Genomic DNA, 21,736 nt, shown 5'->3' with positions numbered 1-21,736 from the left:
AAGTGTGCATGAACACTATCCAGGCCCCGGGCCTCTGTCTCTGAGATAAGACTGCCCTCGTGGTGCCTTTCAAGGAGACCGTAAGAAAGTGCAACGATTCAATTGAATTAGAATTAGTATTCTTTACACTATACTGGCTCAGAGAGGCACACATTAAACAGCATATAGTATACACACATATGGCAAAGATATTTTGTGGAGACTTTTATTTGTAGAGAATCTTCTTTATTCTTGAACCACACAGCCAACGCGTTACACCCACAGGGGCTTCCTCAGGGCTTAAGTTGAACATTTAATTCCACGATCTTGCGTGCGGATAATCAATCCTCAAAAATTCTGTATTTATTCTGTGATTCTTAACATTGTGTCTTCATTGGTGAGTAATCCAATGTTCAAAGAGGGGTTATATAAAACCACCCCAATCTCCAAGAAACTCAATTGGTATGCAACCAAACGTCCCTTTATTCCATATTCTGGACTCCTCACCACGAACGGATATCTGAGAGTTGACCATAATCTGAATCGCGATTCGGATTTTGGTCGACTATCAGATCGGATCGCCGTTCCGCCGTTCGTGGTGAGAAGTCCAGAATATGGAATAAACGGACATGGAATTAAATATTCAACTTTAACCCTGAGGAAGCCCCTGTGGGTGAAACCCGTCTCCACAAAATATCTTCACCATTTGTGTGCATAATATATGCTGTTTAATGTGTGCCTCTCAGAGCCAGTATAGTGTAAAGTTTGAGTTTAGGTCCTGTGGCAGTGGACCTACAGAGGCGGGCATGATTTAGGTTGTTCTGTGTGGATACTTACAGTGATTGAAGAGCAAGTGCGGCTGTAATGGAGTTCCCTCGCTGCCATTTGCTTGCTTTAGAATAGAAATAGTATTCTCACCACATAAGAGATAGTGCTGCAGGGTTGGGTGGTTTAAAGGGATTCACTCGGTCATTGGATTGGATATTAATTTCTTGCTTCATGGTAATGTAGTGGCCACCAGGGCTCACTATGTGCCAGAACGCATTGCTTCATTAGTCCCGTCTGTGTTTAGTAAGTCCTCCCACCTTCTCATTTCCCACTCACTTTTTGCTAGTAGCATTGCCTTATAAACTGCAGTAACATCCGCGAACTTGGTCCTGTCTCCCCATTTGATTGTTGCCAGGAGAATGTTATTTACAGCTCTACAAGATGGTGTAAACCATTCTTGTTACTTAGGAGGTCTAAACATGGGTCCGAAAACATTCATGGAAATACATTTCAGTATATCAGAGATTTTTATGGGTATCTAGAACTGTAGTAGGGTTATTTTTCTTATCTATCATCTGATTTGAAGCACCCCTAACAAATCATAAATGGCTAGAATAACCTTTATGGATAGGGCAACAGCTTCCCACCTACCTGTCCTGTGGTTGTTGCTAACTACGAAGGCATTTAGGATGCTAGTGGAGGTGGGTGTCTAATAACAGGATATGTGTCGAACATGGAGCTCTACTCTTGGTTATACTCTATGTTACTGCAGTAGGGAGCCCTTTGAAAAGTGGAGTGAGCATTGATATAAGAGGAAGAGTGGCTGTTACAGACACGCAGGCTGTGAGTGAGTGTTATATTATTCATTTGAAACGCTTGCCTGCTCAGGTGTGTCCTGGGTGGGGTTGCTAGGTGTGGTATACCCTCACAGTGAATACCCTTCCTCCTGAAATCACCTGCCACGGTTTATGGCTCATATGTTAAATTCAAATCAAGATTTTGAGCGTGGGAGTAATTGGTCAAAAGGATGTAAAGTAGCTGAAGTAAAGTGTATTTTGCCAAGGTTTTGTCTACGGTGAGTATTAACTATGAGAAATGCATGTCTCTATCAGATGTTACCCTGAATGGCTGGTGAACCCATAGGTATTTGTCTTACACTGCACCCACGGTTAATCTTTATCCAAATCCCAAGTCCTATGGAGGCTCTCCTTGCACATGCAGGAACAGCCGGGACAAAAACTCCTGAAGCCAACCCTAAAGACATCTTATGTGACCCATGTAGCTTGGAACAAAATATTTGGTGCACTTCAATAAACTCCGTCCAAATTCAGTTTTGATTTTAGTCAAGCCGCATTCCAGGAAATAATACATACGTATCTGGGATGGGAAGATGGTTAGAAGCAGGCTCGTCTGGACCCATCCCTTGCTTCTATTTAGTAGCTATGGTTACGTGGACTTTATTACTAATGGGAGCTTCGTCCCTCCCTTATATCCCCTCTAGATCAGCAAGTACACAGTTGGGCTCTAGGCACCAGGAATCATGATGGATAAACGTGGAAGAGGACAGTCCGTCGTTCTTTCGTAGTTCCGACAATCAGAAGAAACAATTAGCGTTCGAAACAGTTGCAGCAGCACGGGTGGCAGGTTGGTGTAAGGGAAAACTATGTACTACTGGATTTAGGTGCCTGTAAAAAAAAAAAAAAAAAACAGTAGCAAGCTGCGCTTCTCCTTGCGGACATGGATAGAGCGTTCGACTCGTTAAGCTGGGTGTATCTGTTCTCGCTGCTATCGTGGCTTAATTTGGGACCTCGCTTCCTGTCCTACCTGCGTCTTTTCTATACTGATTTAACGGCGTCGGTTCAAGTCGCGGGAGCGATATCGTCTAAATTTCAGATTCGTCGTGGGACCCGGCAGGGGTGCCCGCTGTCGCCTTATTGGTTTGCCTTGGCTATGGAGTGGGTGCGCATTGATGCACAGCTGAGTGGGTTTGATTGGGTGCGGGGCCCGTCCGACAGGATTGCACTATATGCAGATGACGTCCTCTTCTTTCTAACGGACCTTCCTAGGTCAGGGCCGCGCCTTCTGCAGATTTTGCAGATCTTTGGGGAGACATCGGGCCTCTATATGAACCCCCACAAGTCCACATTATGGGTACTAGGGGAGAGGACACACGCGGTGGGTGATTGGGCCGCCCCGCTCCAGGTGGCGGTAGGAGGCCTTAAATATTTGGGGGTCTTCCTGTCAGATGTTCCAGCCGTATCTTGGGAGCGGAATATGGTGCCGGTTTGGGACCGGGTGCGGGCCGACCTTAGGACCTGGTCGTGTATGCCGCTTACCATCTATGGCAGGTCGGCGATTTTTAAAATGGTGGCGCCCCCCCGCCTGCTCTATCAACTAACATCACCCGTATCCGATATCTCCGGGATGGTTCCGCCAGGTGAACTCTGTATTGGGGCAGTTCCTATGGGGGGGAGGGGCGGTGCGCGTGGCACTGCGCACGTGTTCTTTCCACTTACTGTGGGGGTCTGGCGACCTCCGATATCCTCTCCTACTATCAAGCCTCCCAGCTCTTAGTACTAAATGAGTGGTGGTATGGGGATAGGAGCGACCTGACTAATACCATGGAGCGTCATTTGATGGGCTCACATACGTCACACACTATCCTTTACTCAGCATTGCTACGGCGTGTGCTGCCGGCGGCTACTCGAGTGGTGTTCCACGTCTGGCGGCAGGCTCTGCGCCGGATGGGGTGATCCGGATGGGGTGATGGAATACCCTAACGGCAGAGACTCCCCTGTGGCATAATGGGCGACTTCCAGCCCTGGCAGCGCTGCGGGGCTTTAGGAGAGGGACAGCATTGGTATCACGACTCTAGGCCATGTGATGCAGGGGGTGACGCTTAAGTCCTTTCAAGACCTTCGGGAGGAGTTTGATATGCCCCGATTCCAGTTTAGCCATGCCTTGTCCCCGAGCCTGCAGGGGTTGGAGACCCTCCCGGATTTCAGCCCGCTGGAGGTGAAAGTGTTTATGTGGATCTGGAACCAAAGAAAATATCCCACATTTACCAGACACTGGTTACGCACAGTTCACCTACACTACAGAGGCTCAGGGAGTATTGGGAGGAAGACGTGGGCAGGCTGGAAGAGGAAGATTGGAGGGAGACGCTGGCATAATAAAATTTGGAAGCATTGGGCTGATTATAGGGGTGTGTGGTTGGAACCCCCTGTGGAGCAGGAGGATCTTCCTCAGGAAGGGTGAAAGGGAGAGTGTGTGGGTGAGGTGGGGCAGGGTGCTAGGGTGACGGCTGGGCTGGCATATGTTTCTTCTTCGTGTTATATATTGCGTCATGAGACTGGACTGGGCCTAGAGCTGGTTGTGCGATTCTGGGGGGGGAGGTGGTTGGGAGCGGTATGGGTAGTTGGGGGGGGATGGGGACCAGGGAGGGAGGACTGGGGGAGGGGAGGTTGGTTAGGGGGGACTGTTTTGTTTTCCTAGCAACCTATGTGTCTATAATGAACAGTCGATTGCCATTGATGCTGTCATGTTTATGTAGCAGTCGTCCCTGGGGTACAGGGCCCTGCACTATTTGTACAATCTGACAAAATTTGTTTAAAAAAAAAAACAAAAACCAGAAGCAGGCACTTGACTCTGCAAAAATAAATCGGAGATTGGTGGCAATATTCCAACCATCACTCAATCACCAGGAAAGGTTTTTAACGTTGGCCCAATCCCACTCAACCATCATACCAACAGAATGTCATTGTACAAACCAATATTATACCTTATATTCTTATGGAGCCAGTGAGCAGACTTATTTTTTGACTATCCATGAGACTTCAGAGGGGAGATATTTGCTAAGACAATTACATAAGGGCAAGAATCTGCAGGAAGGTGGATTACAAGTCCATGTGACCTGGCCTGTGAAACTGGAGAATCCGGTCACCTAAGGTCCTATAGCCTTAAGGTGAGTAACCTTTTCAGCAGGGTTGGACTGGGTAGTGGGAAGGCAGCAAGATTGCTCCTTGGTTTTAGCTGGTCCTCCTGGGTGTCTCAATCCAATCACTTGAGAGTAGCGAAGTGTAAACTTGTTGCGTTCACTTTCACGGGGAGGTGCGGATCACCCTCCAATGTCAAACGCCCTTTCCCTAAGATTTTCCAGAAGACTTTCAATTGAGTCTAGGTGGACATGAACAGAAAGTAGCGTAGTATCTAATATAGCAGAAAACCTGGAACACAACAGCTCCACAAGGGCTGCTTTGACCTTGATTCTTCTCCTGCACTGACCAGGAACAGAACAGGAAACTGGGCACACTCATTTGTTTTACTTCTATTTAGCATGTACTTTGCTGCTTTGCTGCAGGGGCCTTGGGCAAAATGGTGAAACTGAGGCGATTGGGCAGTACCTTCAGATACCTGAAAGTCACCATCAGGACGCTCGTCCAAAGATGATACGACAGCATTGCCGAAATGGAAGAAGGCTGTACTGCTTTGTCTGCAAGTGACACACGTCTCTGCCAATTCAGTTTCCATAGATATTACCCCCACTGCCTGCATGAAAAATCCGCTGAATAATGAAGTTGCTGGAATATAAGATTCCCAAAAGGACGGACCAGTCCAGGTGTCCCAGCTGCCCTGGTTGTCTTGGATTGCACAGGCTCCACTTGATGCTTTCCCATTTTATTCGCATAGTAAATGAAGAGTTGGTTTTGTAGGACATTGAAGATAGGTTCAGTAAGATAACACAGATTAAAGCAACTGAGTAGAAAGAAATGGCTGAACACAGTTACACAGCTTTGACAAAGGACTTACCTCATCCCTAGGGCCTTATAACAATCGCCGCCACCACCCACAAGACTTTACTTCCCCCTTCAGATGAGGCCTTCAGTTCTTGGTCTCCTGGCCTTTGTGTCTTGATATCTCAGTATGTTAGTTGCTGTTAGTCGCTGGTGATCATGGCAACAATGAATGTGGCGCATAGAGTCTCAGGGTGGCTGGCTTCACTGAATCTCAAAAGCTCTGGGGATTGTTTCCTTGTAGTTCTCCTCTGCTTTCATCAGAAGCTCTGAATCTCAGACCCAGCGCCAACAACATGGCTACAGAGCCCCCCTTAAGGCCCTTAGTGCTGTTGGCCAGATTATGTTGCATGAGTTGTGCAAATAGCACAAGCTGGACAAAGTGCCAATAGGAGCAATGGGAGGCAGGAGAACCACCAAAGCCGGGCATGCCCGCCGCACGCACAAAAGCCCCCCTGGTCACCAAACCGGGGACTGGATTGATGGCTGCCCTTTTCAGTGGGCAAAAAGTTCAGCCAACCCAAAACCAATCCAAACCAATCAAAAAAACACAAAGAAAAGAAAATCCACTTGTCACATGGGTAGCACAGCGGAAGAAAGTGAAGCAAATAAGCATCTGGGCACTCCGCGCTGGATACTGCTGGGCGCAGTTGCGCTCTCACTCTCACCTCAAGCTACACTTACAAAGCAGAAGTAGAACTGGGGATAGAGGGTAAGAGTGACCGTGTTGGAGTCGGAGCTTTCAAAGAGCAGTCAATGTGAGCCAAGCAGGGAAGACCGCAGTACCGTGAGGACGTAACAGAGAATCAGCTGCCCGAACCTGTCGGAGCCTTATTGGGCTGGCAGGGCCAAGATCTGGAGCCCTCAGAACTGCAGAGGGGGGAAGACAGAGCATAAAGGGAGAGGAACAGGTGCTGGTAGGCGACACAGGCACGGATGCCTAGGAGGAAGGGTTCCCAATGTAAGTCAGTAGTACAGCTCATTCGATTACCTCACTTGCTATTGCTGAATGGGTGCCACATAAAGTCACCAATTAAAATGCTATTACTATGTGGAAAGGAAGAAGTGCACAGGCAATAAAACAAAGCCACGGACGGCTCTGTCTGGTGTATTACAGCCCAGTATTTCTGTAAGCTATTGTAATGACTTATAACAAGGATGATTGCTAAATATTGATTTATTTAATTTCAATTAAAAAAAATTAGATTTTTTTACAAGTCACCAATTTGAAGCTTTGTAGGTAGATTTAGCTTCCAACTGTACAATGGTAAAAAGGATGTACCCACTCACATGAGTGATACTAATCTCGCAAACATACTTGTGAATACTTCTATTTAACCGCTCACTGATGAGGCAGAAAAGTGCTGGTTACAATGTAAATATTCTGTTTAAAAATAGCAGTCAGTCAGTCCCACTGGCAAGCTGAAAACAGGAAACTGATTTATGTAGCCCATCAAGAAAGCACTTAAATGTAAACACTTCGAAATACTCTAGTGTTTATCTCAAATCTTTAAATACAGATGTTGAGAGTTCAGAAAGAGTATACGGTAGTTGTTCACTGAAAATTGGTGGCGACTTGAAAATGTTAAATGTGTTTTTTCAATTTTTAGTATAAAATTATGTAATACATGTGTAGGGGAAGATTGTGGGGGGTGCACTGTCCAGAAAATAACGTTCAAGGACAAGATAGGGGACAGCAAATTGTAGGCATAAAGTTGTGGAATGTTTAGGTATATTTCTACGGGTGAATCAAATTAGAACCTAGCAAAGCATGCGAGTATTTTTTCTATCTGAGATGCTGAATTACACTATGGCAATTAACACATCAAACTTGTATTGTCTCTCAAACGTAGAAATTATGAAGACTAGATTGCAGACCCATTGGGACTGTGATTGCAATGAATGGATTAAAATGTAAAATATAGTGCTTGAAATATATTTGTGTAATCCCGAATTAGTTTACGCAATCATATAGATCATCTCCCAACAGCTACGTAATGTACATTGCGCCGTTGCTTTAAGTCAGGTTCGCACTACCTATTTTTTCCAAATATTTCCACCAGATGAACAGTCAGATTTGTGGGCAAATGGGATAAACTTAATATACGTTTTATTTGTAAATATTTCCTTTTCGCACAATGTAAATAATGAGTTTTTTTAAACAGGTTGTCTTTTGTGCCGTCCAATGAATTATTACTTTTTAATAGTGTTTCACCAATGCCTAATTGCAATACACTATGAACTTTGCCCAGATTTCACATTTTAGGATTACTTGCGCTGCGGCAACAAAAAAACAATTAAAGGAATGACAGGTTCTGGGTAATAAGAAACTTCAGTGTTGGAACAATACTTACAATTAATACTACACTTCTTTAAATAGTACAGAATTGTTGCTTCATAAAACAGATTTACGGTTTACATTTGTGAGTGGAAAGTTTTTAAATGATAACTTTTCTTCAATCTTGATATAAAAATGTCACATTTTAAGTTACCTCTAAACCATTTTTATTGCACATTTATGTATTATATTGTAAGTATTGTTAAGAAGATAGCCATGAAGGATTAACAGTCATAGTCGAAATGGAAAGTTATGCAAAACTTGAGAAACACTACTCACCTCCATTGGGTAAATAGAAGTCTGTGCCGTAGCCCCAGCCAAAGATCCAGCAACAAACCTTTCAGCAGCTCCTACTGTCCCATCTTTTGAGGCAAACAATTTCTTATACTGAAAACGAAAAAAGCAAATAAGCCGTTCTGTCACCAATGTACTGTACTCTACATTTACATGACAACCATTACAGTTTTACCTTAGAAACCTATGCATTTTTCACAAAACACTAACGTAGGGACTACAAATCATATTGTGCAGCACACGTTAGACACAACCAATACTTACACACAACTATAAATAAACTTGCGTATCAATCCGAGCACATCACATGACAGAACAAAAGGCCTCTGCCCATTCAGTTTAAGCGATGGGTGTGTTGACTGACAAATACCACGTTTTAGTGTAGTGAAAACAACGTCTAGAGTCTGTTTTTTCAAAACGAAATATCACTGGAATCTTAACTCCGCTCTACATTCCTCTCGAACAGCCACTAATAAACTGCCCAGCACCTCAATTCTTGTAAAAGTCTCTAAACCAGAACATTGATCAATCCAATAAGATGGCTGCAGTTAATTTAAAACTTGACAGCCTGCTTGGTATCTGTCCCACAAATGTAAGAGTATGTGGTTGGACGACAGGTATTTAGAGTTTGGCACCAAAACTATACATAACGAATTATATCTTACTATTGATAACTACATACAAAATCTTTTTTTGTAAAGTTCTGGGGGTAGTGTTTTGCACTGTGAGCAGCGCGTATAATGCCGATCACTCTTTCGTTCACTGTACATATCACGGAATAATTTAATAAGAAATTCATTATATCACGTTTTTTTGCAAGTTGAGAAGCACATGAGACCTGCTCAGTGAACGCACTAGAATTCTCCTGAACGTACATACCCCTGATCACGACATTCTGCCATGTTTAAATAGGAGTGTAGGTAGAACTGAAAGAGACCACATAATAGACATGTGCCAAAAAATCATTCCCTTCCTTGCAGCCCCTTGTTTATAAAGCTCTGGAATGTCCAAATGACATTTTCATGTCAAAGGGCAAACTGAACATGGTGTATGGATGAATAGATGAAAGTGGACAAGAAGTTTAAGGTCAGGGATTTGGAGGCACCTGCCAGGAGCATCTGGTAAGATCAAGAGTGGCGAGTAGACCATCGGATGATCAAGGTAGTCCTAAATCTAGAATGAGGTTGCTCTTAATTCATCGTTACCTTGTTGAGGGGGTGCCCATCTGTGCACAATCTTCTCCAGTCATATTTTTCAGTGACCGTAGATATGGATCCTGATAATCATTTAAAGTACTCAGTTCCTGTGTTTTATTAATTAACCTGTATACGACGCTCCTAAAGAATCTGGAACGTGGCCAGCTACGAAAAATTCATAAGGCACCAGAACAGTCTTTTCATTCTGGAAGATGCTCTCATGTCAACTTCGGGTATTCTGCGAAATCAGCAATTATGGAGCCTCTGTGCAACTTTTTTTAATGATAAAATATGCTTTAGTAGAATAGCCAATACCAGATGGTCATAGTTGTAGAAAAGATTCATCATGCTAACAAATAATTACAGTTATCTGTAGTCTTCTTTGTGCTGTGGAATAGTGCATTTTCTCAAATGTTTCTGATAAGTCAGAAAACAAAGGAGTCACAACGCTGGTACAAAAATCTCTTGGATATGTCAAGCCTGCCTACTGTGACCATCTAACCATACTATGCAACGCAATGGGTAATAGAAACATGGTTAGAAACAAAGCCAGCAACATTAATCTGCATGGAAATTCTAAGAAGCTCTCCAACATGTGATTGCTCCCACTCAACAAATGCTACTAAACAATTGTCCATTAGGAACAAAGAGTTGGGGAGCATCACTAACCATGACCGTGAAACCATGGGCAGAGTAGCCAAAGCGTCAGTCTTTCTTTCCTCATGCCCTAAATGCTTTCACACGATTACAGTCCTAAGATGTGCCCTGCTCGGTTTTGGTAGATACTGGGGGATACACAGCAACTTACAAATCAGTGGGATAGCAAGTGTGCCATGAATCTTACAGCAAATAAGAAGAAGCATTTACAATGTAACAGGTCTCGCAATGACAGTTTGAGCTATTGGCATTGTAAATGTCATTTTTTCCCCTTCGTAAAGCATTAATCAAATGGTGTAATACAAAATGGCAATAGCTCACTTTGTTGTAATTGCAAAATCTATTGCATTGCATTTGTACTAGTGTGAGTTTTGTATTGTAAATGGTACTGGCTTTTATTAATGTGATGTTTTTATTACATTAAACTAATGGATTAAAAATGTTAATACCCACCCATTTTGGAATAAGGACTATTAGTGGATATTACATATACCCATGTATTGTTACTATGACTGCAGTTACAGGTGTGAGGTCACTATCACTGCAGATATAGGTGTGATATTACTATCACTGCATATATAGGTGCGAGATAAGTATTCCTGCAATAGGGAGGTAACACCTCGCCCTGTAGAAGGCTTCCATTGTTCGGAGCCTCGGATTTTTGGCATAAACACCTAGAAGCTGTTTGAGAATCTGTGCAAGGGGCAACCCTAGTTGTCAAATCAAATCCTAGTTACACACCCTGTAATTATGGCTGGCCTGACACTGATACTTGCGCTGGGGTGCGATAGACAGTAGTAGTTTACCCAGAACCACCAACTTCCCCCGGCTCAGCAGCCAATCCCTTTGCCCGTTTAATAACTATTATTATTATTATTATTATTATTATGGCGGATTTATAGAGCGCATGGCTGCCCTAGGGCTTCCCAGCGCTAATGATCAGTTACAAGAGTAGAGTGGAAAGTTCAAAGCTATTGTCTGAACAGCCACGTTTTAATTTGCTTCCGAAATTGCAATTCATTGTTGAGTTTTCTACATTCTGATGGAATGGAGTTCCAAAGTTTGGGAGCTAAATGTGAAAAAGCTCTGCCCCCCATCTTTCTCTTTTGACCTTTGTATCAGGCGATCTGCTGTACTGGACCGCAGCTGTCTGTGTGGTATGTATGGGGAAATAAGCTTCTTGATCATCCCTGGACCGTTGTCATGACGTGCTCTGTATGCAATGATTAGCGTTTTGAATTTTATTCTTGCCTCTATTGGGAGCCAGTGTAAATTAACAAGGTGTTTTTTTAATGGTTCCCGACTGGGGATGTTATCTAGCAGTCTAGCCGCTGCGTTTTGCACCCTCTGTAGTTTTCGTGTAACCTCTTTAGGTGCACCAAGAAATAGTGTGTTTCCGTAATCCAGTCGGGAGGTGACTAGAGGATGGGTTACTGTCTTCCTTAAGTGAGTTGGCACTCTGTCCAGGATTTTCCTGATGCTTCTTAGTAGGCCAAAACATATTGCAGCTACCTTTCTGGCTTGTGTCCGCATAGATACATCGGATTATAACCAGAAGCCTAGGCTTTTAATTATATCTGCTGGCATAGGTATCTTACCTAAGCTCTCTGGCCTAGGTAAGATACCTATGCCAGCAGATACTATTAAAAGTCTAGGCTTCTGGTTCGAATCCGATCTATGTATGCGGACACAAGCCATAAAGGTAGCTGAAATGTTTTGGCCTACTAAGAAGCATCAGGAAAATCCTGGACAGAGTGCCAACTCACTTAAGGAAGACAGTAATCCATTCTCTAGTCACCTCCCGACTCGATTACAGAAACGCACAATTTCTTGGTGCACCTAAAGAGGTTACACGAAAACTACAGACGGTGCAAAACGCAGCGGCTAGACTGCTATGTAACATCCCCAGTCGGGAACCAGTAAAAAAAAAACACCTAGTTAATTTAATAAAACCATGTGTCCTGTACTGGCCTTAGCAGCCCCCTTTAAGTGCCAGTGTTTGATTATTTCAGAATTGGCAGCCAGTTGACTGGTGCTGCTCTTGCTACCTGCTAAGAGCTCAATAATTAAAAGTGTTTGTAGCAGATGAGGGTCATCTTCATAATTTATCTTTAAACAAATCAATAATGCAGACATCTTGTGAATGGGCGCTATTTCAGTTGGAGACATCTGCGTCAACTTGTCTAGCTTGCCCTGGTGTTTTAATAACACGGGAAATGTGCCAGGTATGGAGAAATGTTGATAACAGTTTGTGGTTTGTTTTTGTGCCCCCCTTGCCTCTAGCGCTGCATCCAGTGCTACTTCAAGCTCATACAGTGACTGCTGGACTGAGGCCACGGCGGCTTACGTGGGCCTCGTCGAGGTAGTGGAACACCCCTGAGGGGCTACCCTCCACCACCGAGACGCGGCTCGCACAGATAACAAAGGCAGCAGGCCAGAGGTGACAAGTTAAGCACCAACTGACTTGCCTCTTTTGCCATGCAGAATGGCAAATCTAGCAAATTCAAAAGTAAACTATTTCCTCCGACTCTGCCTTAAAACAAAGCACATAGTTTACTTTGCATTTGCCTCACGACTGTGACAACAGGCAGGCTGGTACCGCCGCCCCTCATTCCTTGCACTGCTTGCCTCCGCCTCGCTGTAATGATAATATGCTGACTGATGGGCCGAGAGGTTGTCGACGGTCTGCTGCTAACTGGCTTCCGTTCCCACAGTTGCCTCTTTGTTGCCAGCTCGCGAAAGTGCACAGTTTTAGTTTCTCATTCTCACTACTCCCTCCCTTGCAGTGTCAAGAACGACAGACCCTCCATATAGCAAGAAACAGTTCCTAGATTGATTTTGTGACTACACGATCGCGTCACTGAGGCGGAGTTTTGCCATTCGTGAGCACAGGTCTTGTTAAGAATTTTCATTCTGTGATAAAAAACAGCTTTTATTTCAGCACCTGTCTCGAACAACCATGACGTGATGCTGATAGCAACCCAATAAAAAAAACAGGAACAAAAACTCCCTGGTAACCACGAGCAAAGTAAACACTGACTCGAATCCCATGGTTACCGGGTGTGGGGTGATTTCTGCTGTATAATGACACAGCAACGAGGGCAAAACAAGCTGTCGGAAACATGATCCGCTGGTACACACCTACAGATAAGAAATAGCTTCACGACGGCTGAAAAGCAGACAATCCAGTCCGGATGGGCCGGACAAAAAGGGGAAAGGGCAGAAACCAATAAGCCTCAGTTTCAATCGGAGGCAGCCGTTTTACATAAACGATGACGCCAGCCAATGAAATTGAGGGGTGAGGCTTCAAGTCCCCTTCTGAAATTTCCTCATCCACAATATGTCTCACAGAGCGAGCAGCGCGTGCACGCTGCAACGCTAGGCGCAACCTAAAAGCAGGCCATTTGACACTCAGTCATGTAGTAAAAGACAGCTAGAACTAGGGTGCAGTAGGCCTCTCTCACTCAGACGCACCTGCATGGACTGCACTAGTTATAGCTACGCTCTTATTACATGTACCTCTGTGGACCTTAACACAAGCTTAAAAGAAGGATAGTGATTTGTTGAAAGGTCAACCAACCTTCACAGCTTTGAATATATCAAAGGGGCTTGTTCCAAGATCTACCAAACACGAGGCCGAAGTTAACAGACCGATCGTTGTGGCACTTCACAGCAACCAAAGAACACATAGGGCAGACAATGCTCACACTACCTTTTACCATCAAAACAAAGTATTTCAGCAAAGACTTTAAAGTGTGGGTAAAGCTTTCTTTAAATTCATTCTGGATGTCAGGGGTGATGCCTTGTGCTGCATGCACAAACTAAGTCACCAACTTGTTACAGGCCACATATCCAGTTTCATTAAAGAAAAAACAAGGATTTGCAATGCAATAGGTCTCACATTTGTAACAGTTAGATACATTGGCATTGTAAATGATCATGTTTTTGACGATGAGTTTTGTTTTAGAGTGTAGTGGAAGTATTTAGCGTGAAGTAAAATTATGTGGGTCGTATTGGTATTGTCAGTTGTGTAATCATGTAGAGTATTTGTGCAGTGGAAATATGTGGCATGGTCAATAAATAGTGGTGAGAGCTGCAGAGAATAGACAGAAAGGAAAATTAAGAGAGATAGGTAGCTTGTGTAGGAAGCGGTTATTGAACTTGAGATGGAGGAGCATAAATAGTTTGTGGGGAGGAATAGAAAGTTACGGGATGGAAACTGTGCTTGAAGACCTGAAGTTAAAGACATTGGAAAGATGGGAATAGTGCATGAGAGATGGGTGAGAAGGAGTCCGAGAGAGAGATCGAGGGAAAAGTGGAAAGGGCATCAGTATGGGGGGGTGGAGGGGGGGGGTGAGAGTGATGAACTAGTGCACAGTGCAAGGAGGTAAAGGAAGGTAGAATGTGTGAGTAGTCAGCATTGAGTGGACACAGGTAGTGAGGGAGGGGAGTGTGAGAGATGAGAGGGGAATGGGGTGAAGCAACTATCTGCCAGCCTGGGCTAAATTGTTCATGAGTTTAGCTCACGCAGAATTCTAAAATTATTTAAAGCACTTTAAAGGGCCAATCCTTGCAGCACAGTGCAAGTCAAAGAGAAGAGAGTGCTATAAGTACGCTGTAGTCTAGTAATGGTTAATGAATGTACAAAGCAATGGGAGATACTATGCCCCTGCCTCCTTCCTTTTCCCGAGCTGGGTTCTCAGGCAGCTGCAATGGAATGCTGGGAACAAGCCAGCAGCAGAGACACTTGGAAGAGTAATAGAAATCCTTTTTTTTTAAATCTTATTTGCAGAAATAAACATTTTGTTCATTACACAAAGATTCACAGTTATTACAGTGTTGCATTCACAGACTGTTCTAGAAACATACCATTTCTGATGTCATAGTACACAAGATGATAGCAATACATAAGACATTAACGGTGTTAATGGCTCGTCAAGGGAAGGGATCAGGGGAGGTTTGCATAAGTTGCCACGGTATTCATTCCATTTTGACCAAATTGCCACCCATTTCTGGGGACAACCCCGAGCCACATAGACAGTCTTTTCCTGCAGCATACACCAGTCCATGTCCTTCTTCCAAGCTCCGAGCGTTGGAGGTGTTCCCGCATAAACGTGCTATATTATGTTTTGCAATTACCTGTCCAAGTGTCGCCCATATTCTACCTTTTGCGGACAAATCTGTAGGCTCCCAAATGTTCAAGAGGCAAATTTTAATTTCAGGTCGCAGGTAAACCCCCCAGACCGTACGCATACAGTTGTGCACCCGCTTCCAGTAGTCTTGTATTGGAGGGCACTCCCATAGTATGTGGAGGAACGTCCCTACCTCCCCACACTGTCTCCTACAAAGTCAGTCCTCACTCCTACCCATCAATACTAGTCGGGTACCGGAGATGCAAACTCGGTGTAGTATTTTCAATTGTATCAGCCTCAATTTTGCTGATATCACAACTTCTTTGGGGGAAGAAAGTGCCTTTCCCCACTCTTCGTCATCGATCTCAAGACCATCAGTCTCCCACTTTCTCCTTAGTGCAAGCAAGGGGTCAGGGGTGTGGTGTATACGTTTTTTATATGCGAGGGAGTTAGCCCTCTCCGGCAGATGGCCGTCAAGCAATCTGTCCTCTAGGGGGGAGGACTCTGGGAGCGTCGTTCCAGGTGAGATGCTAGACTGTAGTGAGTGCCTAATCTGTGGATATCGAAAGTATTCGGTTTGCGCTAAGTTGTATGTTTCCTGTAGTGAGGCAAACGTCACCATGCCACTTGGTCCCCATAGATCTTGTATACGAGAGATCCCTATCAGATCTCAGTTGCGAAACCCTTTTGTTTTGCGAAACCCTTTTGTTCGACTCATTGTACCCAACCGTTCGGAGACCCAAAGAAGGGTAGACAGAGTGAGCTTGTCAGCCCATCCCAGTTTACGGTTCACAATATGCCAGAGTTGAACAGAGTGCTTTGTAGGTCCTGTGAGGGAGTATTTATTAGGTTTAGAATAGAGCGCTGCCTCAAAATTCCCACCCAGGAGGAGCCACCTGTCCATCCCGTAATCAGGATCATCCCCCCCACTATATGTGCCCTGATTTATGGCCGAGATGTATGCTGCCCAATAGTATTTCCGAATGTCAGGGAGTGCTATACCCCATCGTACCACCCCAGTGTAAGTTTCTGAAGCGATATGCGCGGCGTTCCAGCCCACAACAGGTCCCTTTGGGTGGCCTCAATGTCTGCAAAATACTTTTGTGGGACTAAATCCGGGTAGTTTTGGAGAGCATATAAAAACCGCGGTAACGCCATCATCTTGAAAAGGGCCGCACGACCCAGTAGGGACAGCGGGAGCCTCTTCCAACTGGGGGTGTCCCTTTTGAACCTTTGCAGAGGAGGTAAGATATTTTTCTCGTATCAGGTCGTCACATCCATGGAGATAAAGATTCCAAGGTACATAAACCCCTCTGCGGCCACCTTGATCGGGCAATTGCGCGGTATTGAAGGGGGGGCGTCATTGGGGACGTACATCAGTGATTTCCCCCAGTTGATGCTGTACCCTGAGTTTTTCCCAAAGCTGGTAAATATGTCAAGGGCAACTCTAAGGGATTTGGAGGGGGAGGCGAGGTACAAGTGGATATCGTCCGCATAGAGCGAAATCCGGTCCTCCCATCCATCTGCCCATCTGAGTCCCCATAGTGAAAGGTCCTGTCGTATCCAAGCCGCGAGAGGCTTGAGTGAGAAGGCGAAAAGCAGGGATGAGATGGGGCAGCCCTGTCGCGTCCCCCTCTCCAGGGTGAAGATCTCTGAGATCTTATTGTTCACTACCACCTGGGCCAATGGCTCTGTGTAAAGGAAGCACACCCACCCGATGAAATTAGGACCAAAACCCATCCTCTTAAGGACCGCCATCATATAAGGCCATTAAAGCGTGTTGAATGCCATAGGGGCATCCAATGAGACCACAACTGCGTCTTCCTGGATCGTGTGGCAGCGTCCTAACACTCCATGGAGTCGCCGTAAATTAAGCGCTGTGTTGCGGTGCGGCATAAAGCCCGATTGGTCTGGGTGGATCAATTTGGCGATTATCGGCTTGATCCTATTTGCGAGTAGCTTCGGTAGAATTTTCTTTCTTTAGGGATGGCCACCAATGGGGCGATGCGTTGGTCTCTCGGTAGTTTCCCTTGAACTTTGCTGCCTTCAAACATATTTTTACGGTGTTGACCTAGGCAGTCGGGTTTGAGCTTGTAAAGCTCGATAGGGAGACCATTGGGACCTAGTGCTTTCCCAGACCGGAGTTCATGGATTGCCTTGGCCAGCTCTTCAGTGGTTAGCACACTCCACGGTCTCACGGTTATCGTCAGAAAGAGTGGGTAGCTTAATGTCTGCCAAAAACACGGAGGAATCCTCCTCCGATCACTCCACCCCTTACTGTAGACTCTTTTAAAATGGGCTGCTAACTATCTCCCGATGTTCAGTGAGGAGGATTCCCGAAGCGGTCTGAAGCTCAGACACCACCCTCTGCGTTTTCTGCTTTTTGTTTAACCAGGCTATTAACTTGCCCGCTTTGTCCCCTTGGTCATACAATCGGCCATCCCTGTCTCTTGCTAGATTTTTAGCGGTGTCGGTGGCTAATGCCTTATATTCAGCCACTTTGAGCTGCATCTGATGCAGAGCACTCTGGTTCCCGTCAACTTGCGCTGCCTCCTCCAAACTGAGAAGGTCACGCTCAATGGTGAGCATTTGCGTCTCCTTTTCTTTGCGTTGACCGGCAATTGCGGAGAGGGCTTCACCCCTCAGTACGGTTTAAAATGCTTCCCAAAGGACAGCAGGGAGTCCACCGTCCCAACGTCAGTAAACAACCTTGAAACTGCTGTCCCCCCGCCTTCCTCTCTCCCTGCCACGTAGGTTTACAACGACCCACATCCCCAACTAGCAGAGCACCTTTCACCACAAAAAGGAAGAGAGATGAACCCTCCCCTCTCCCCCCCAATAAACTGTAAGGAGGGGAAATGCACTGGCACCAACTCATACCGCAGAGCACCTTTCCCCATACCTAGTAGCTTGACAAGCATATACACACAATTTCAGATAAATCCACATGGCACCCTTAGTTCCATCTCGCCCCCCACCCAATGTCTCTATCGATGTCCCGAGGCCGACCGTACAAGAACGCCCATGAAGTGCAAAGAATCAAAGTCAGGAGGTGTCTCCAGTCCTATCGGTCAAGACCCAGCCCGTTCCGGGCGTGGAGAGCACTCCGTCCTCCCAGTTAGCACCGCCCCGGGAAATCCTAACCCTCAATAACATAGGAAAGATTTATACATTACAGTACAGCTTGCAGAGGTCCGAAAATGCAGTCTTCTCAAAGAATGGGAGTCCACTAGCATCTGAGTGCCGCCCATATCGGGGCTAGGAGATCTCGATCGCCATGAGCGCTGACTCGTTCTGTCGGTGTCGGACCGGCCATCCATGGAGCCCGTGACTTGGCCCGGGTATCTCTCCATCCGTCCCCCGAAGAAGTAGTCGACTCCTGCGATGCGCCTCAGTCTAGCCAATCCTGCACCTCCGAAGGCGAAGTGAAGAAAAGGGATTGGCCGCCGGCCATTATCTTGAGCTTTGCATGGAAGAACATCATGTACTTAATACCTTTCCCCCGAAGCGCCGCCTTCACCCCCATCAAAGGAGCGCCGTTCCAGTTGCACTTTGAGCGTAAAGTCTGGGAAGAACCTAGTTATTGCATTCTCATATTGTAGGTCTCCCACCTGTCTGGTGGCCTGTAAGATAACGTCCCGGTCCCTATAGTTGAGGATTTTCGCAATGATGGTCCTCAGTGGAGACCCTGGCTTGGGTTTGGGGATCGGCGCGAGGTGCGCCCTCTCAATGGTGAACATAATAGACAGCCGTTTCGGTTTCAAGCCATTGAGGATCAAATCTTCAAGGAAGAGGTCCATACTAGGCCCTTCCAACCCTTCCGGAACGCCCACCACGCGAATATTGTTCCGTTGGGCCCTCCCTTCTTGGTCCTCGAGCTTTAAGGCTACCTGGCGGTGCTTGTGTACTAGTTTGTTAACCCTCTGCTCGAGCTTCTTGGAGGAGGCCTGAAGCTCCCGGATGGCCGCCTCATTGGTCCTGGCCTTGTCCGACGTTTTGTTGAGATTGGCGCGTACAAGGTTCATCTCGATGGACATCTTGTCGATTTTTGTCTCGAGGGTGGTCCCTAGGTTTTGGATGGCCGCCATGATGGAAACCAAGGATGGTTCAGCCTGCGTAGGTTGGCCCGCCCACTGCTCCCTCGGAGGGGCTGACAGCGGGACCGCATATTTGTCGAGCTTGTTTTTCTGGGCAGCCGCAGCACTTTTAGGCTTCATTTTGCGATTTACTTCGGCTAGGCCACCGCCAGCCGGGCCCAACGAGGTTCTGTGATGTCGTCTCGCGAACTCTCCACAGGAAAGTATCAATGGTACCCTCCAGGTCGTCCGGTCTTCCCCTGGTGTCACTGTGCCGCATCCCTCCGTGATCTCCTCTGTCACTCAGCCGGATCGCCGTCCGCTAGTACTGGCAGGCCTGCGGGCCTCCACTCCCCAGTCACGAGCGTGTGTACGGTACAACCGGGTCACCTTTTCCCGCCTCTGGCCCCTGGTCCACGTTTGGGCTAGTAGGAGAGAGGTACTGGATGCATCCTCTCTGGGTCCCTTCCCGACACAGGGGGAGGGTCGCCCACCCAGATCACTTTGCAGCAGGAAGGTTCGCTTCTGGGCAGGGCCCCGCCCCCGTGGGCAACCCCACACTCCTCACCGCCTCCGCACCTGGATCCTATGGCTAATGGACCACCAGAGTCCCACCTCCAACAGCTCCTCACAAAGCCTCAAGTATTCCGGGGTGCCTTCATCCCAGGGGAGGGCCCATCAGGCAGTAAGTCACTGGAGCATTGGGGGGGGGGGCCTAGGCAGGATCCGTCGCAGAGCAGATGCCCCAGAGGCCCAAACGCAGTGGAGCTCACATGCGGCATCAATGGTGGCCTCCACTTAGCCTCAATATTTAGGTCCCGTGGGTCCCAGCAGCCAGCCGCCAAGGTCCTCCCCTGCTTCCTCTGGGACCACGACCCACTGCACGGCTCCCTTACAGTGAATCGCTATGTTTGGTGGGGGCGCGGAGGACCAGCCCTCCTCCTGAGAGCAAGCGCCCCGCAGTTCACAGTTCTGGGCCGTCACGTATGTGGCAGAAGGCGCGACTGTTTTCCAGCCCTCAGACCCTCCAGGCCGCTGCTGTGGGCCCCGGCAACGTCGGAGGGGTCTCCTAGCCTCAGAGCTGCAGTGTCTGTTCGCCACCCACTATTTCACTCACACAGGGGCCACGGCTCACTGCACGACCCCCTTTGAGCACGTTGGTGGGTTTTGGTGGGGGCGCCAAGTCCCAGCCGCGCCCTCAGGAGCCGGCGCCGCCACAGGCCTCAACGCCGGGCTCTCGCGTAGGCGTTCAAAGGGGACCTCCTTCACCCGGCTCTCAGGCCCTCCCAGCCGCCACTGCCAGCACCGGGCACGCCGCGAAAACAAAGGCAGCCCAAAGCCTCCAAATGTAATTTCCAGGTGCCTCTTACTTCTCGAGGCAATTCCAACCTCACCAGTGTGTTGCCTGAGGATGATGTGACGGCTATTAAGGGGCTTTAGGGCTTCGCTCCAGAGGAGCTCCCGACTAGGCGGCCATCTTCGCTGGCGCCAACCACGCCCCCAGGAATCCTTTTTAATCAAAATAAAAACAAAAAACAGACACATGGAGAGAGAGGTCCACGGAGGGACGAGTGAGTTAATAAACAGCATTTGTTATTTGGTACGTAATGGACTCAGTTCCACTTTTTTACAGCAAGGCAGCTCAGTGGAACTTTTAAGTGAGAAACAGATTTCTACATTCTGAAACCGGAGTACTTTGACCTTCCCCCAGAGCGACAACAAACAGATGTACCAAAATCACAAAACACCCGGCATCTGAACTTGAGTTAGTGTGTATAAGTAATTTACTTTTGTGAAAAAGCTGTAAGAAAAAGAAAGCAAACTATATATTGTGGCTCAACATATATTAAAGAACTCCAGGGTAACGTGATGTTTATTTTTCCCCAAGAGAACATGCTTTACCTTGCACTCCTTTGACCAGCACTGTTCAGTGCCAGTGTCTACATATTCATGTAACCCTGTGTGGCATTCTTAGCTAAGTAATGGCTGTGGAGAACGGTGGGGTGTGGGCGCTGCTATGCGCTTACATTGTTTAAGCTTTCAATGCTGAATGCTATTAGCACCTACGGCAGACCTTCAGTTTCCCTACAGAGACACCCCGGGGGAGCTGCACGAAAGCTGAAGCTCTTTAAAGACTGACGGGTAGTGTTAATGTCCGCTCTGACTCTCGCAGCACTCCCGCTTCTTCCCCCACCCTCTCCTGCTCCAGGGCGAGGTCACACGCGAAGAGCCTGGTACAAGTTTGGATTACGGGGGAAAGCGGGCACCTGGGAGAGGGCATGCCGTCAGCTGCTATTTTTAATGACGCCCAACCCTGAAAGTGCTGTTCACGGTTTCTCCCATCTAATTTTTTTTTTTAAATGAACAGCGAGTCATGGTGCAGGGTCCCGAGGGAGCAGTTACAGTAACTCACCACACAATACACTGTTGCCCAGGGCCGGTACTGGGCTTGGGCAGTGAGGGTCGCTGCCCAGGGCCCCGCAGTCAGCCCTCCTACGTGTGG

General features: G+C 46.8%; 1 protein-coding gene across 1 annotated transcript in view; it reads right to left on the bottom strand.

Annotated features, from left to right (window-relative positions):
• SLC25A24 (solute carrier family 25 member 24) overlaps positions 1-21,736 on the bottom strand; it is a 228,819-nt gene that overhangs the window by 83,582 nt on the left and 123,501 nt on the right. The window contains exon 7 of the mRNA XM_078668441.1: positions 8,158-8,265. Coding sequence (XP_078524567.1) covers positions 8,158-8,265 — 108 coding nt within the window. The remainder of the gene's footprint in view (positions 1-8,157; positions 8,266-21,736) is intronic.

Source organism: Lissotriton helveticus, chromosome 1_2 (assembly GCF_964261635.1).
Source record: "Lissotriton helveticus chromosome 1_2, aLisHel1.1, whole genome shotgun sequence".
NCBI classification, from domain to species: domain Eukaryota; kingdom Metazoa; phylum Chordata; class Amphibia; order Caudata; family Salamandridae; genus Lissotriton; species Lissotriton helveticus.
The sequence above is the reverse complement of the archived record's forward strand: the minus strand, read 5'-3'. Positions and strand labels throughout refer to the sequence as shown.